This window comes from Hydra vulgaris, chromosome 10 (genome assembly GCF_038396675.1).
Source record: "Hydra vulgaris chromosome 10, alternate assembly HydraT2T_AEP".
NCBI lineage: Eukaryota > Metazoa > Cnidaria > Hydrozoa > Anthoathecata > Hydridae > Hydra > Hydra vulgaris.
The window spans coordinates 20,242,877-20,258,737 of NC_088929.1; the positions used below are offsets into that span (position 1 = coordinate 20,242,877).

The window sequence follows — 15,861 nt, forward strand, 5'->3', positions numbered from 1 at the left end:
AAACTAACAAATGTTTATTCTAAACATTTGTTAGTTTTTTTATTAATGCTCCTGATGTAATCAACATGATAGATTTTAAGTAACTAGCTTCATTACATACCACTTTAGAGCCAGCAAAGTAGCAGTAGAATTCCTTAGCAGAGAAGATGCAACATTATCGACAGCAGATACTGTTATTGAATTCATGCTTGCAAAACTATTTGCTATGAATACAGAAATTGCATCTTTATTGCATTCAAATTTAAAAAAGCGCATTGATGAAAGAATTAATGGAAATGTTATGCAGTTGTTAAGGTGTTTAAAGATCCTTCAGTTGTTTTGTTTTCATTTGTTTCATTAAAATTAATTTGAATTTTGCTGGAAAACTTGTGTTTAGGCTTTTTGGATTTACTACTAATGATGAGAAACCACTACTAGCTGAAGCACCATGTATAACATCAGAAAAGTTTTTGTTATACTGAAATACAGGCAAAAAAACAGAAAATTTTGAAAATTTACAATGCAATACTGTCTATAAAACCCACCTCAACAGATGTTGAACGCATTTTTTCGAGCTACACGTTTCTGCATAAAAATCCGATCACAATTATCTGATGAACCGTTAAAATATTTAGTATTCTTAAAAAAATTTTACAATAAAAATAAGTCATTGTAAGTTTTATTTCGAAATATAAACATAATGTTAGATTACTTTGTTTAAATAACTTTTATAATAAATAATGCAAGATAAACTTACATAAGTTTATTATTTAACAAGAAAAACCGAAAACCACGGTTTAGAGCGTTTTTTTTTTTTTTTTTTTAATTAAAACCAAAACTACGGTTTATTATATTATACGGTTATAAATGCAGTTTTTTGGAAACCCTAAGAATTATCAAATAAAAACAAATGAAAGTAATAATATGGCCATGTAAAACTTTATGATTTATTCAAAAATTTCAAAAGAACTGTAAATGCAGCTGTAAACTGCAGCTGTTAAAAAGCTGTTTAACTGAAAATTTCAATTAAAACAATCTGTTACTATAAGAATATAAAATTTAATTTCAACATTACTTTATATCAAAAAATTCAAAAATTGCAGTTGCTTTATAGTTTTTATACAATTAATTGAAGTACATACAAAATTTAAGTGTTACATTTATGAAAAACATAATTTTCTAATATTATAATTACTAAATATACTAGAAAATATATTGTAAAATATAGCTCTTGAGTGATTTGTAACTCTTGCAGGTTTGATATAAGTCGAAAAAACTAGTTTAAAGCAATGGTTTTTAAATTTTTAAAAATGAAATTACTTGATTTTACTTTCTTTAGATCTATTTTCTTTTATGAAAAATTATTATATTCTTATAGCAAATGCTCAATTTTCTTATGAAACACCAACAACAACAAAACTTTTTTTTTTTTTTTTGAAGTTAAAAATAAACTTTCAAATAACCAATTTATAAAGAATTAATTTAACTATATAAGAATTTTAATATATTAAAAATTAAAAAGTTTTATTTTTTTTACCTTCAAAAAGTTAGACAAGAGACATTCTGAATAACCATATTTCCCATATACATACTTCTCATCCAAAAATCTGAGTTTTTGAAAGTTTTGAAATTAATAGACAAATTTAGGTCTATAAATCTTCCAATTTTTTTGGTTTTAAATGAAAATTTGTTGTTGAAGTCTCATGTAAAATAAATTGAACGTAAAATAAATAAAAAATACCACTACAATAATAACACTAACATAAAATATTGGATGATCTAGACTTGGAACTATCACATTTTTAAAATTAAAGATTATTAGAATATTTTTTTTGATTGTTTTTGCAATAATATTAATTGATTTGTACTTAATAGTAAGATTTGACATATCAAAAAGAAATTTGAATTGTATTGAAAAAATTTTTAGACTGTAAAACATTCTTTTGGAAAAGATTATTTTTTATGCTGAACTTGGATAAATAAAATAAAAAATAAAGCAAAACAAATAATAAAAGATATGCAATCGCATATGGAATGATTGCCCATTTTACATGTATTACGGATATGTATGTTTTGGATATTACATTACATGAACAAAACGACATTTTTATATTATAGGTAAAAAAAACTTTGCTTCACTTCAAAATCCTAAGACTTAAACTAGTTTGTTAATATAAAACCTAAAATGCCCCACAAGCCTCGAATCAATGATGTTTAAAGGGTTGTGATCAACCTCAATGAATTTGATGTTGTGAACATTATATATTATTTAAATCTGTCTTGGGTAAAACAAGAATAATCTGGCTAAAACAAATCAAGAATACTGTGAGCTTTATATAATAACAGCTAACATTTATACACATATTCCTAAATATAAACTTTTTTGCTTATAATGACTTTGGTAATAGATAGTTTTGTGTCAGCTGCAAGTACAAAAGTTTTGCCATAACAAGTACTTTTTGGCAAATTGCTTAAAGTATTTAAACTTGTTCCACATTTGTTTCATCAAAAATTAAAATACTATCTGCTCATACCACAACCAGGCCACTTTCAAACTTTTAGAGACATGTTTTTGCTCTTTTATCTCAAACACCTTTCCCATTTGGTATTGTTTGAGTTTTTTATGTGTTTATGACAGGTTCTTTCTTAACATTATATATCAAAAGTAGAAAAAAAAAATTTTTTTATTTAGATCAACTTAAAAACTTGGAATATTAGCATATGATCAATAAACTTACCGCAATTTTATTTACACGTCTATTTCTGTATATGATAATGAAATATCTTGTAAATCAATGTCAATTATATTTCTTTCAAGATATACTACAAATTCTACTCAAATATCCAATGAATAATAACTATATGCGCATCAAAGTTTTTGGCATAAAAAACTGTTAGATAATTGAACTTTATTATCATTTGTAGTGATTTTATTTTTGCAAAAGTTATTTCAATAACATTCTATATTATATTATGTAATACTTTAATTATATTATATATTCTTCATTATATTATTCACTATTTTACTAGAAAATATTATATATTAAATCTTAAAACTATATGTAAAAAAATTATTATAATATATTTATTTATTATAATATATTCATTTATTATAATATAATATTTGAAATGTAGTTATTATTAGAATTTTAAATGTAATTATTAGAATTTTAAACCAACAAATTACTCATTTCAGATTAAAAAAAAATAATAATAATAAATAAATAGAGAGTAAAATATTAAAACTAAAATACTAACCTATCAAAGCATCTTTGTTTACATCTTCAATAGACTTAATTTGTTTGAAATTAAACTGCAATGTTGGTAAATCACACAAATCATTACACTGTAATATATAAATATAAATATATATATATTCAATCAGTATTCAATATATATAATCAGTGTAATGTGTGTGTGTGTGTGTATATATATATATATATATATATATATATATATATATATATATATATATATATATATATATATATATATATATATATATATATATATATATATATATATATATATATATATATACATATATATATAATTATTAAAAATTATTAGAGTAAAAAAAATAAAACATACAAGCTCGACTAAAGAGTCATTATTTAATGTCATCTCATAATCATTCTTTAAAGAACTGTATTGTTTATTAGCTGTCTTTAATGATCCTTTTGTGATATAGTAGACCTATACATAAGTGTAAATTAATTAGAAATGAAAATGAAATAAAGATAAAGTAAAAATTTTAAATTAAACTAACCTTTCCAATTTCCAGTAAATCATAATATTTATCTACAACTTCATTGAAAGCAGTTGCACGTATTTCCCCCTGAAACATTTCTAAAACTATATATCAATTGAATGTATTGTTCCCTGAAACAACTCTACAACTCTTCACTTTGCTTTAAGTAAGTTTTTTAGTAATTAACTAACCGATTCATCAACAAGGTCTATACTGAAAAGTTTTCCATCTCCTCTGGAATTACTCCATGTACGAATAGGTGATTTGTTTGTTATTCGCGCACGAATTGTCCACCTTTAAGCAATTGATATAATGCTTATTTATGCTTATACATGAATATTTATTATCTATTTATTATTTGTTAAGTAGATTATGTTTTTATAAAATTTATATTTTCTCATCAGGGCCTATTCTAGACCATTTTCGACAGCATCGACCATATTTGGGCACCGCCCAAATTAAAAAAATTGAGGACTTTTTTTTTTTACAATTACAAAAAAAAGCTGATATTCAGCAATATTTCTGCTAAATTTCTCTGGGACAAGGGGGTACCGCCGTCCAAATTTTTTTCCTGGAATAGACCCTGCTCATTGAAATTAGTTTGGGTTTTAACAGGATCTTTTAAAGGTAACAACAACAACAATAACAAAAATATTATCTCTTATTTTTAATGCTTGAAATAAAGAAAGTGTTAAAAAATGTAATTCCTAATAAAAACTTAAAAATAATAAAATAAAATGATATTGCAAGATTAAATGCAAGATTGCAATGATCACCATATCAAAGATTTAAAAAAAAAAAACTTTTTTAAATAAAACTACCTGTTTTGATATGGTGTTAATGATGAGATTGGGAACACTGATTTCGAATTTGAGTCAACAACACTTCTATTTTTAAAAACAAAGAAAAATAAAATGTACTTAAATGCTGCTTTATAATTGAATTATAGAGAACAGTAATAAAAAAATTTAATAACAAGCCATACATAAGTTAACATACAGTTAAATACAGATTATAATCAATTTAATAGGAATGTTAGTCTTGTGTTGGTTAATGGCACTGTTAAAGATTTTGAGAAATTTTAGAATAATGGAACTTAGCATTGTCTGATATAAATAAGAAGATACTTGCTCTTTAAAAAAATTGTTCCTTAGAAAACTATGAAAGAAATGATTACAGTTAATAATAGCTGCTGCACAAATAGAAGAAAGCCAGGAGATAGAGTAAAGCTCAACATAAAATTATCAAGAGGGAATAAAAGCTGCCATGCCTGCTCGAGTGACAATAGACATCAGTCCAACAACCATCACAATTAAAATCACAAAAGGATTCATAGTCAGTCTTAAGATAGTAATAAGTAATGCAATAATAGACACAAAATAAGGGGTTTAAGTGAGCGCATAGCATAACTCAAATTATCCTAAATAGAGACTGAGCACAAGCTAGGGTCAGAGACAAGAAACAAATCAGGGAGTGAAAGTAAGCGATTAAGATATATATTTTTAATAAATTCACTTCAGTAAGGCTTCAGATATAGCTACTACAGGAGGAAAACCATTATTTTCCTTTATTAGCATGGGACCAAAAAATAATTGAGATTTAAAAAACATTCAAAATATCTGTTTTTTACAAAAAAATTAAATTTCTATTACAACTTTCAACTTGCCTCGATAACATTTCAATAAAATATAATTTGAATGTCTTTTTTAACAATTTATTTTTATAATTATGCTTTGACAATTACTATAATTATTTAATGAAAATAGTATTATCATTTTTTTAACGACAATTATCAATTATTAAATTAGCAATTTATCTTGAAAGTGGTTTCAACATAAGTTGCTTTCTCATTTTTTTTTAATACTTTAACTTATTTGCAACTCTGAAACACAAACCTTTAAACAACAATACCAGCTGATGGGTAAAGAGAACAGGCTTGGTCAATTTGATTGAAAATAACATTGAAAGGAGTGCAGTGTTGGGAAGGAAGAGAATAAAAATAAATTGAAATGTGAGGGCAAAGAGGATTGTCAAAAGATTCAAACCTGATTTTATGACATAATGGCTAGCTGATACATATATGCCCAGGCCAAACATATTCTACCTGTTCCATTAAGATTCTTACATTAGGTAAATGTTCTATCTGTTCCATAAAGATCTTACATTAGGTAAGAGCAATAAGTCATGTGCTATTGTTCTTGACATATGAAAGACTTTTGAATAAGTCTTGCATACTGGTCTTCTCCATACGCTCGCTTCATATGGTGTATTTGAGAAAGTTTTTGAGAACATTAAATTGTTTTTTTGGAACCACGGTATTAAAATTGTCCTAAAAAGCCAACATTAATCTTCATTTTCAGCAACTTATGGGGTACCATAGGGTTCTATCCTTTATCCTGTAATATGCCTCATCTATGGGCATTTCCATTTCTGTGCATGATTTTTTATTTTTGTTTTATCTTTGTTTTTATGTTTGTTTTATTTTTGTTTTATTTTATGTTTGTTTTATGTTTGTTTTGACAATTAGGAGCCTGGGGCTTATAGCATATATTATTATGATTTTCTTGAAGAACTACTCCAACAAAAATATTTTTTTCATGTTTTAGGCTACGTGAATACTTGAATATTTTTATCATCTTACATTTTTGTGTGTAAATGTCGCAATAGTTTGAAAAATTTAGAATAATTTTCTTAACACCGTACTCTAGCTTTATACTCTACATAGAAATATTTGATGACTGCTATATCTCATTGAAAATATATTAAATATGTGTTGTAGAGATATAATATTTCACTTGAAATTCTCACAAGCAATTTATTTTCATAAAAATAACTACATGAAACCGACAAATTTGCAACTTCCATGCGTGACTGAACATGAACTGCATTTAAACGATTGCTGTGACTCTATGATACATAGTTTAATCTTGTAACTTTATGGAAATCTTTACAAATATTTAGAATAATATTAAAAAAAGAAGGTATACTGCTAAAACTTATATTTTCCAAGGAATTAAAGTTCATTTATCTAGTAACTAAAACTTGTATTTTTCTGATACTTTTCTGAAAATAAGAATTACCATAAAAGAAAGTATAAACTGTACAGTTTGACCAAAAATTTTATAACAAATAATTTTTACAAAACAATTAAAATCCATTAAAAATAAATTAAATATAGATCAAAGCTTTTAGCATATATTCTTTATATAATAGATATAATATACTGCATATAATGTATTATACATATATTACATACATTATACATATATTATATATATGTAATATACTACAGGCTTGGTCGGGAAGCGGAAGCAATTGCTCTTGCTTAATTAATTTTTACTTAGTTGTTAATTAATTTTTACTTTAATTAATCTTTACTTAATTTTACTTTAATTTTTCTTTAATTAACTTTTAATTTTTAATTAATTTTAATGTTAATTTTACTATTTTAGTTGTTAATTAATTTTTACCTAGTTAACTTTTTTACTAATTTTTACTTAGTTTATATAATACTTAGTTGCGAAAAACTGGCCAGGTTTGTAGTCGTTTTAAGAACATTTAAGTTTATGCCCGTAAAACAAAAAATTTTTGTTTTCGGACATACATAAACTTGAATGTTCTCAAAACATCTTGGTGGGAACAAAAAGAATATTTGCGAACATTGAAAACCCGCCAAATCTATGAACAAACTAATTCTATTGGTTCAAAAAGTACGCTGGCTAAGCGAAATAAAGTTCTAGAGTTTTCTGTTGAATTGTTTTAAAAATTGTATAATTCGAAATTTGTTGAGTTTCGATATATCTAGCATATTGTTTTAAGAATATACTATCATATAAACAAATATATTATATAAATGAACTATTACTTTAATACTATGACTCATTCTCGGAGCCGCATCTGCAAAGCCGTAAATCTTTTAAAGTAATATTATTTGTTTACAAAAATAAATGTTTTAAATATATATTTTTTAAATTGTCAAAATTTTGAAAGTTTATTAAGTAATATTGATTTTTATTAGTATATTCTTATTTTTTATTTAAAAAGTATGTATTTTTTATGTAAATTTAATTTTGTGAATTTGCTTTTATTCTTATGCAATTTTTTTAAAGCAATTTTTACGGTTTATTTTGTAAACAAAAAGACTTCCAACAATAATTGCGTTTCCAATGAAATTGTTAATAATCATCAAAGTTAATAAAACTAATTATGAAATAATGAAGTTTCTGGTTACTAAACACAAACATGCATACAAAGTAACTCGCTATATATATATCGTTGCCTTAGAGGGCAGAGGTTCTATCTCCATGTTGTGCTCAAATTCAACTATGACTTTAGGGACATCTATTTTAAGTGCTAGAATCAGATTAGCCAGCGGGTCTATCTCCACATAGTAGGAGAAGAGCAATAAATTTGTGCGAGTTTTGAGCTATGTACATTTGTGCGGAATCCCAAAAGGGCAAAGGTGTTATCTCCTTTGCCATCTGACTATACCGGAGATATCTTCTTTGCCCTATGATGTAATTCTTGAAAATGGCAGACGATAACAAACGAAATATAATGAATAAACAACCTTTTATTAAAGCAGAGGTAATTTTAAATAGTTTTTTTCGTAATTCTAAGAACTCACCATGGAATTAAACAATGGTTCAAAAAAGCGAACTTTCACTGAACCAAAAACTGGACACAAACAAGGCAAAAGACCAAATCTTTGGAAACGATTTGTTGAAAAAGACAAAAGAGAGAAAGGAATGGCATACAAGACACGAAAAGGTAAAGCAGTACAGCCCAAAACACCTAGAACGGTGAACTGTTTAAAGTGCAAATTCAAGTGTGGAGAACATTTTGAGGAAACTAAACGACTAGAAATAAATAAACACTACTACCAACTAGAGGGTGAAAATAGAAAAAAAGATTTCATATGCCATTTAGTGAAAAGTAGCAATGTTTCACATCGTCGTGACAATTCAGGAATAAGACCAAAAACTGTGCATATCATCTGCCAGTGGAAGCGAATGAAAACAATGTCATTAGAGTGTGCCAAAAATTTTTTTGCACGACTTTGGACATAAGCAAGAAAACTGTTCAGTTTGTTTTAAAAAATAAAAATTAGATTGGTCTTTTCATACCACTAAATTCAAAAAAAGGAAAAACTCCAGCCAATAAGACTTCAGAAATGCGAACCAATGCAGTTCGAGAGCACATCCTAAGCTTTTCTCAGGTCGAATCTCACTACTGTCGAGCTTCATCAAAGGCAAAATACCTTAGTCCTGTACTAAGTATTGAAGAACTTTATAGACTATACAAAGATGATTATTGCACAACGAAAAATATCACAGATCCAGTTTCTATCGGTGTATATCGAAGAATATTTGTTACTGATTTTAAAATAAAATTTTTTATTCCCGAAAAAGACCAATGCTCGATTTGCAATGTTTTTCGAAATGCCAGTGGTGATGATAAAGAAACGCTACGACCAAATTATGACAGTCATAAATTTCGTGAAAAGGAAGCTATGGACGAAAAAAATTCTGATAAGACAGCATCTGCTGCTGACAAGTCCATTTGTTCTATAACTTTTGACCTCGAAGCAGTGTTACCACTTCCATTTGCAGGTGATGCACAAATTTTCTATATGCGGAAACTTGCCGTTTATAATTTTACTATTTATGAAACGTCTACCAAAAAAGGAATTTGTTACCTATGGGATGAAAGTGAAGGTAAACGAGGAGCCAATGAAATAAATACAGCTCTGTTAGATTATATGAAGTCTCTTCCAGTTTCTGTGAAGTGGGTGACTTCTTTTAGTGATACGTGCTCTGGACAAAATAGAAACCAATTTATTGTTGCAACAATGATGTACATTGTTCAAACAACTCACCTGGAATGCATCGATATGAAGTATATGGAGTCGGGTCATTCTTATTTAGAAGTTGACTCTATGCACAGTACTATTGAACGCAGTAAGAGCCATCAAAAAATTTACACTACACGAGAATACGAAGTTCAGATTGCTGCAGCGCGCAAGAATCCGTGTCCATATCTTGTTAAACCACTGCAACACACCGATTTTTTTTACTCAAAACAACTTTGCGGTAAAATTGTGAAAAATCGTACAAAAAATATTAAAGGTGAAACCGTCAACTGGTTGAATATTAAGTGGGCAAGGTTTGAAAAACCAAGACCGTTCATTATGCAGTACAAATATAGCATTATGTCGCCTACCTTTATGGAAATAAATGTACAGTCTGGAAGAGGACGACGATCCAACATCGAAAGATTAGAGCCTCAGCCATTGTATCCTACTCGCCTGCCTATTTTGGATGCGAAAAAAAAAGATCTCATGCACATGGTGAAACCGCGTGTTATTCCACCAGATTATGCCCAATGGTATAACAACCTACCGTCTGCAGTAGCCATGAGAGACAGTTTACCAGAACCAACTGCTGATTGAACTGCTGTCAGAAATTGATGAATTTTTGTTCTTAACTCGGACTATGAAGATAACTAGAACTAAGACTTTGTTTTTTGTCAGTCATTTTTTTCAGTTCTACTATAATAATTATTCTGTTATATAATTTTGCTATTATAACAATTTTCTGATTTTTCTGCTAATTATGATTAAGATTTCACTTAGAATTTAATAATATTGATTACAAAAACATTGTTTACAAATTTTTAAATTCTGCTCAATTCACAGTTAATTTGAGTAAAGGTTCTACCTCCATGGTAATTGTAAAATTTGTCCCAAAATGTTACTAATTTTAAAAAGTTTGAACCATGATTGTCATTATCTGATAGTTTACACAACCATAAAAAGCATTTTGTATTAATTAAAAAAGAATTTTAATTGGATTCATTATGTTTATAAATTTCAAAAAATCCATTCAACTCGCAATTAATTTAGGCAAAAGTTCTATCTCCATGATGACTTTTATAATTTGTGCCATACTCTCTTCAATGTTAATAATTTCAAAAAAGTTGAATTATTCCTATCATGTTTGATAGTTCTAATTGATCAAAAAACATTAACACTAACAAAAAATGAAATTGCTGATTTATGCTTAATGCTCAAACTTTGTTTTTGTTCTCCTGCAAAACTACCCAAAATGGAGATAGAACCTCTGCCCTCTAAGGCGAAGATATATATATATATATATATATATATATATATATATATATATATATATATATATATATATATATATATATATATATATATATATATATATATATATATATATTTATATATATATATATACATATATATATATATATATATATATATATATATATATATATATATATATATATATATATATATATATATATATATATATATATATATTTAGAAAGTTATTAAATATAAGGAAAAATTTTTAAATTCTTAGATGTTGTTTTACTAGCTCTAAATATTTTCGCTTCAGTTGCCATTCTTACAAACTCGTTATACTTAAATTTAAAGTTACTTTTTTCTGTTTTAAATACTAATTAAAATTAAAAAGCCCACTGACTAAACTCATCAGCAATATTGTGAACCAGTTCCGCTTCCTCTTCATAAATTATTTTTAACTTTTTTAGTTGATTTCTACCTAATTAATTTAATTTCTACAGTAACTCAATGATTTAATTATTTGATTTGTTCATCTTAGTAAGAAAAATTGTATCAAATATGTTAAAATTTTCACGCGAAACAAAATTGTTATTAAAAAAAATTAACTTTTTTATTTATAAAACAATTTAGCTTAAATAAAACTAAAGCTAGCGTTAGTTTCATTAGAATCTTGTTAGACATTTTGGGGCTGGCGGCTATTTTTATATTGGATATATTGCCTTTTTATGTTCCCCAGCGTAAAAATGATAACAAAGAAAAGTCTTCTTGACTATTTTGGGGCCTCTGACATTGCTAGGCCCTGGGCTATAGCCCCTTTTGAACCCCAACCCTCCTTAATCCAGCACTGGAAATAAAACACAAGTATTTAAATAAAAATTATATTAAACTCTTTAATAAATAAAAGAACATTTGTTTCCCTATTAAGCAAACCTAAGATGTTACTTTATATAAAAAATGTTTCTTAATTTTATAAAAAATTTTAAAAGAGCGATGTTTCGAAAATATTTGTTTTAAACGTAATTTATTTTACTGTAAGTTTTTTAGCGTTTAGGTTATTTTCTTTTTCTAGTTTTTTTTTTTTTTTTTTTTTTGTAATTGTCTCTCATTGGTCCAATTAATCTTTTTTGCACTTTTTTTTTGTTTTTTGAAATGTTCTCAAAATGACTAAAAAATCTGGCCAGTTTTTTGCAACTAAATATTATTCTTGTGGTCAGTTATCGAGAACGATTGCTTCCGCTTCCCGACCAACCCTGATACTACATATAATATTGTACATATATTTCATATAGTTTTGCAAATACTACTTATAAATATAATGATTACTTTAAAGAAGTATAATAAAAAATATATTAAGTAATAATTGTATTTTAGTAAAACTTAAATACCCTGCTCCTGCTGTTGAATACCCAGGTGGTTTTTGATTGGCTGCTGAATAAGCAGATGGTTTTTGATTTGACAAAGGCTTGTTTGGAACAGGTAGATTTTCTATATAAGTTCATAATTAATAAATAAATAAATTGTGTTTAATAATTTATTTATTTGCATACATGCAATAAAAAGACATGTAGTGGGGATATGGTAATAAACTAATATGAATATGGTATATAAAAATAAAAAATATAATAATATAATAATTTTTTTTATATGATATATTATAATTAAAAAAATATATATATATATAAAATTATAACACACTTGTAATTCTAAAATTGACATAAGTTAAAAAAGTTCATTCTGTAGCAACAAAAATGAGTTTAAGATTTAAAAAAAAAATTTAAAGGTAAAAAAAAAAAAAAGAAATTTTAAACAGAATAAAAAACTATTTAAAAAACTATTGTATGTTGTGGCATTTAAAAATAACTAACTTGTATTATTTGTTGAAGCAGATTTAATTTGATTTGAAATATTTTGCAGTTTTGAGCTACTATTGACAGTTTCTAAAAAAAAAATTAAAAACAAATATCACAAAAACATACTGTATTTCATGCATTACTACCAATTACTAAGAAAAAAACCAACAATGATTTGTCAAAAAATAAAACAAATAATCTTATAGACTACAGAATTTTTATGTACTTTAGTACTCTGATATTCTGATATTGATCTAACAACTCTACAGGATTTCGAATTTTAACCATCAAGAATTAACAAAATTTAAAAATTGAGAAAATATGGTAGCCTGAGGTGTGTATATATATATATATATATATATATATATATATATATATATATATATATATATATCATTTTTAACTTCATGTTATATTTTATTTTAACTTTTTTGAAAAAAATAAAAAACAGTAACTACATCAAAATTTTTACCTTTTTTAATAGGCAGTGGTAGAAGATTTTCTTGTTCCGTTAACAAATCAGATATCTGTACTGGTTCTCCAATTTTTCCAGGGACCTCAGATGCTTTTAATATTATCTTTAGTTCAAGAATGATAATGACTTTCCTAAAACAATCAAAATTAAACATGCAAATAGTGCATAAATCCTGATTTTTTTGTAATGTAATTTTACCTAATAATAATGTTTCATATAACAATAATATAATTCAATAATAAACATTTTCGCTCACCGCAGAGTTTTTTAAACTCAGTTCAGTTTTACACAATCAGATTGGGTTTTCCCCTTAATATTTAGCCTGCGGTGGTTATAAAAAACATTTCCTGTAGCATGTTTTTATTTTTTGTTTAACATTTTGTTAAGGGTTTGAGTAAGAATAAACTAGCATAACAAAAATAGTAATTAAGCGAAGTGAACTTTAAAATACAACAGATGAATAATTTTCTTAGAAAATAAATAATCAATTTTTCTATATACAACAATAAGTACAACATAATCCAACATTTTGAACATTTTTTTAATAAATTCATGAAACCGTTTTAAAAATGATCTTATATATATTTTTAACTAATGTTTATAATAATTTATATTTCTAATTCAAAAAACCGTTCTTAAAATGATCTAATAAATATTTTTCAGATATATATATAAAATTGATATTAAAAACTTGAATCTTATATCTTCATTTAACTGCTAAAGGGGATACCCTTACATTTAAAGTTTTTTGAAAGAAACTTTTTATTGACATCAACTATAAACGCAATAATCAGATCGGATTTAAAAAATAAAAAGTCACAGAGCCGGAACTTTCCTTTGCAAGAAACAAAATGACATTTAAAATTAGGAAGTTTTTTTATTAATATCTTATTCAATAATTTGTTTTGGAAAGAAAAAAATTAACTTTTATTATTATTAACTTAAATTTAAAAATATTTATTATTATTAACTTAAATTTAAATATTAAAAATTAACTTTTATTATTATCAACTTAAAGTTATTTTCTAATGTTTATCTATGATATAAACACAACTTATCTTGGCACTTGGGGATCCCTTTAACAAACTTCGATGATGTGTTGTATTTTAATTTGAATATTAATATTTTGTTTTACTGCTGTAATTCTGAATAACCTCAAATAGTTTGGCATACTTTCAGAATGTTTTCTGAGATCAGCAAGAGATATGTTCTTACAAACAGGGCAGAACATAATGCTTTTTTCAATTCATCAACATTTGAATAAAGTTTCCCTTCTGCATAAACATATCATAAAGATAACATCATAAATTTTTAATGGGATAAACCACTTTAAAAATTTATAACTCAAAGAAGGCCAACACATCTGATCAAATGCTTTAGCCATTATAATAATTGAATTTTCTTACTGGTGAACCGTAGGATATTTGACTTCGCGCTATAAACTGGAGCATTATCTTGCAGGAAAATAAAATTTGAGTTACCAAACTTTGTTAAATAACATTCAAATGATTATTCAATAAATTTCTATATCTTTCAGAATTTAGAAAAAATAAAGCCAACTGCAATTTTTTCAAAACAACCGAACGCACCCTAAATCATTATTCTTCAGCCTCCCATAGCTCTTCTTTTTGAAAACATATTTTCTTTTCAAACATCATGCCAGTAATAATTAAAGCCATCTAGACCATCAAGATTGAATTTTTTTTATCAGATCACAACTTTTTGACATTCTTTTTTTTCAAGTCATGTAGTCCTTGGCTCATTGATTATGTATCAGTTAGCATCGTATTATATCACTTCAACGATTTGTGTAATAATTTGTGGAATCATTAATGAAATTATAGATTAAGCATAGTGTTTTAGCTTGCAAGCAATAATCTTGTTTGATAAATGCAACAACCTGTACGCTTCAATCACGCCTTTTTTGTTTGTCAGTGAGTTGTAATTAGAGAGGTCATAATTATACAACATGGTTTTAAATGGGGTTGTAATTCAACTAATTAAAGTATAGGTTCAAATAGATCTACAAATGGAATTTCATCATTAAACTTTAAAAGATGCTTTTTAAACTGCTATACAGATAAAGTTACCATTCTGCACCCTTCTCTAAACACTTTTTAATAAATTATCTTTACTAACTTTAACATTTAAAATACATTTCTACGCCTTTTCTTTAAAAAAAGATGCCAAAATGCATTGTAAACATAGTTTTGCTGCCAGGCTTGAACCTCAAAAAATAACAATGATGTAACATCGTTAGAAGGTTTTATTCCTGAGTAATTTTATGTCAAAGGACCCATAAATTTCAAAAATGTCACCCTGTATCTCTATTTATTAATATTATTCTAATAATATTATTATGGCATTATAAAGTTCTCAAATCAACAATCTAATATTGATACATTGAAAGTTTATTCTCTGTAAAAATGATATGTTTCACTGGATTGGTATGATAAATGAAATTTATCATATTAAAATCTTTTCATGATGAACAAACATAATCTTGACACTTTATTTTTTAAATTTAATTTTGTAAATATTTAAATAAAACAGAACAAGTGTAAACCAAAAAATTTTTAAAGACAATTTTTTCAAAGATATGTAGTTTATAGACGGTTACTTTGTTAAGACTTTGTAGAAAATAGGTGGGGCATGGCCACTGTATCCCCAACCTCATGAACCCTCTGGTAGTCTG

The 15,861-nt window shown here is 26.0% G+C and overlaps 1 protein-coding gene across 1 annotated transcript in view; it reads right to left on the reverse strand.

The window, feature by feature from the left end:
- Positions 1 to 15,861, reverse strand: part of LOC100196971 (replication protein A 70 kDa DNA-binding subunit) — an 81,913-nt gene that overhangs the window by 47,968 nt on the left and 18,084 nt on the right. Inside the window, exons 6-13 of the mRNA XM_065807454.1 lie at positions 13,164 to 13,297; positions 12,707 to 12,778; positions 12,227 to 12,326; positions 4,552 to 4,617; positions 3,922 to 4,024; positions 3,749 to 3,817; positions 3,571 to 3,675; positions 3,238 to 3,325 (exon numbers count right to left, since the gene is read on the reverse strand). Coding sequence (XP_065663526.1) covers positions 3,238 to 3,325; positions 3,571 to 3,675; positions 3,749 to 3,817; positions 3,922 to 4,024; positions 4,552 to 4,617; positions 12,227 to 12,326; positions 12,707 to 12,778; positions 13,164 to 13,297 — 737 coding nt within the window. The remainder of the gene's footprint in view (positions 1 to 3,237; positions 3,326 to 3,570; positions 3,676 to 3,748; positions 3,818 to 3,921; positions 4,025 to 4,551; positions 4,618 to 12,226; positions 12,327 to 12,706; positions 12,779 to 13,163; positions 13,298 to 15,861) is intronic.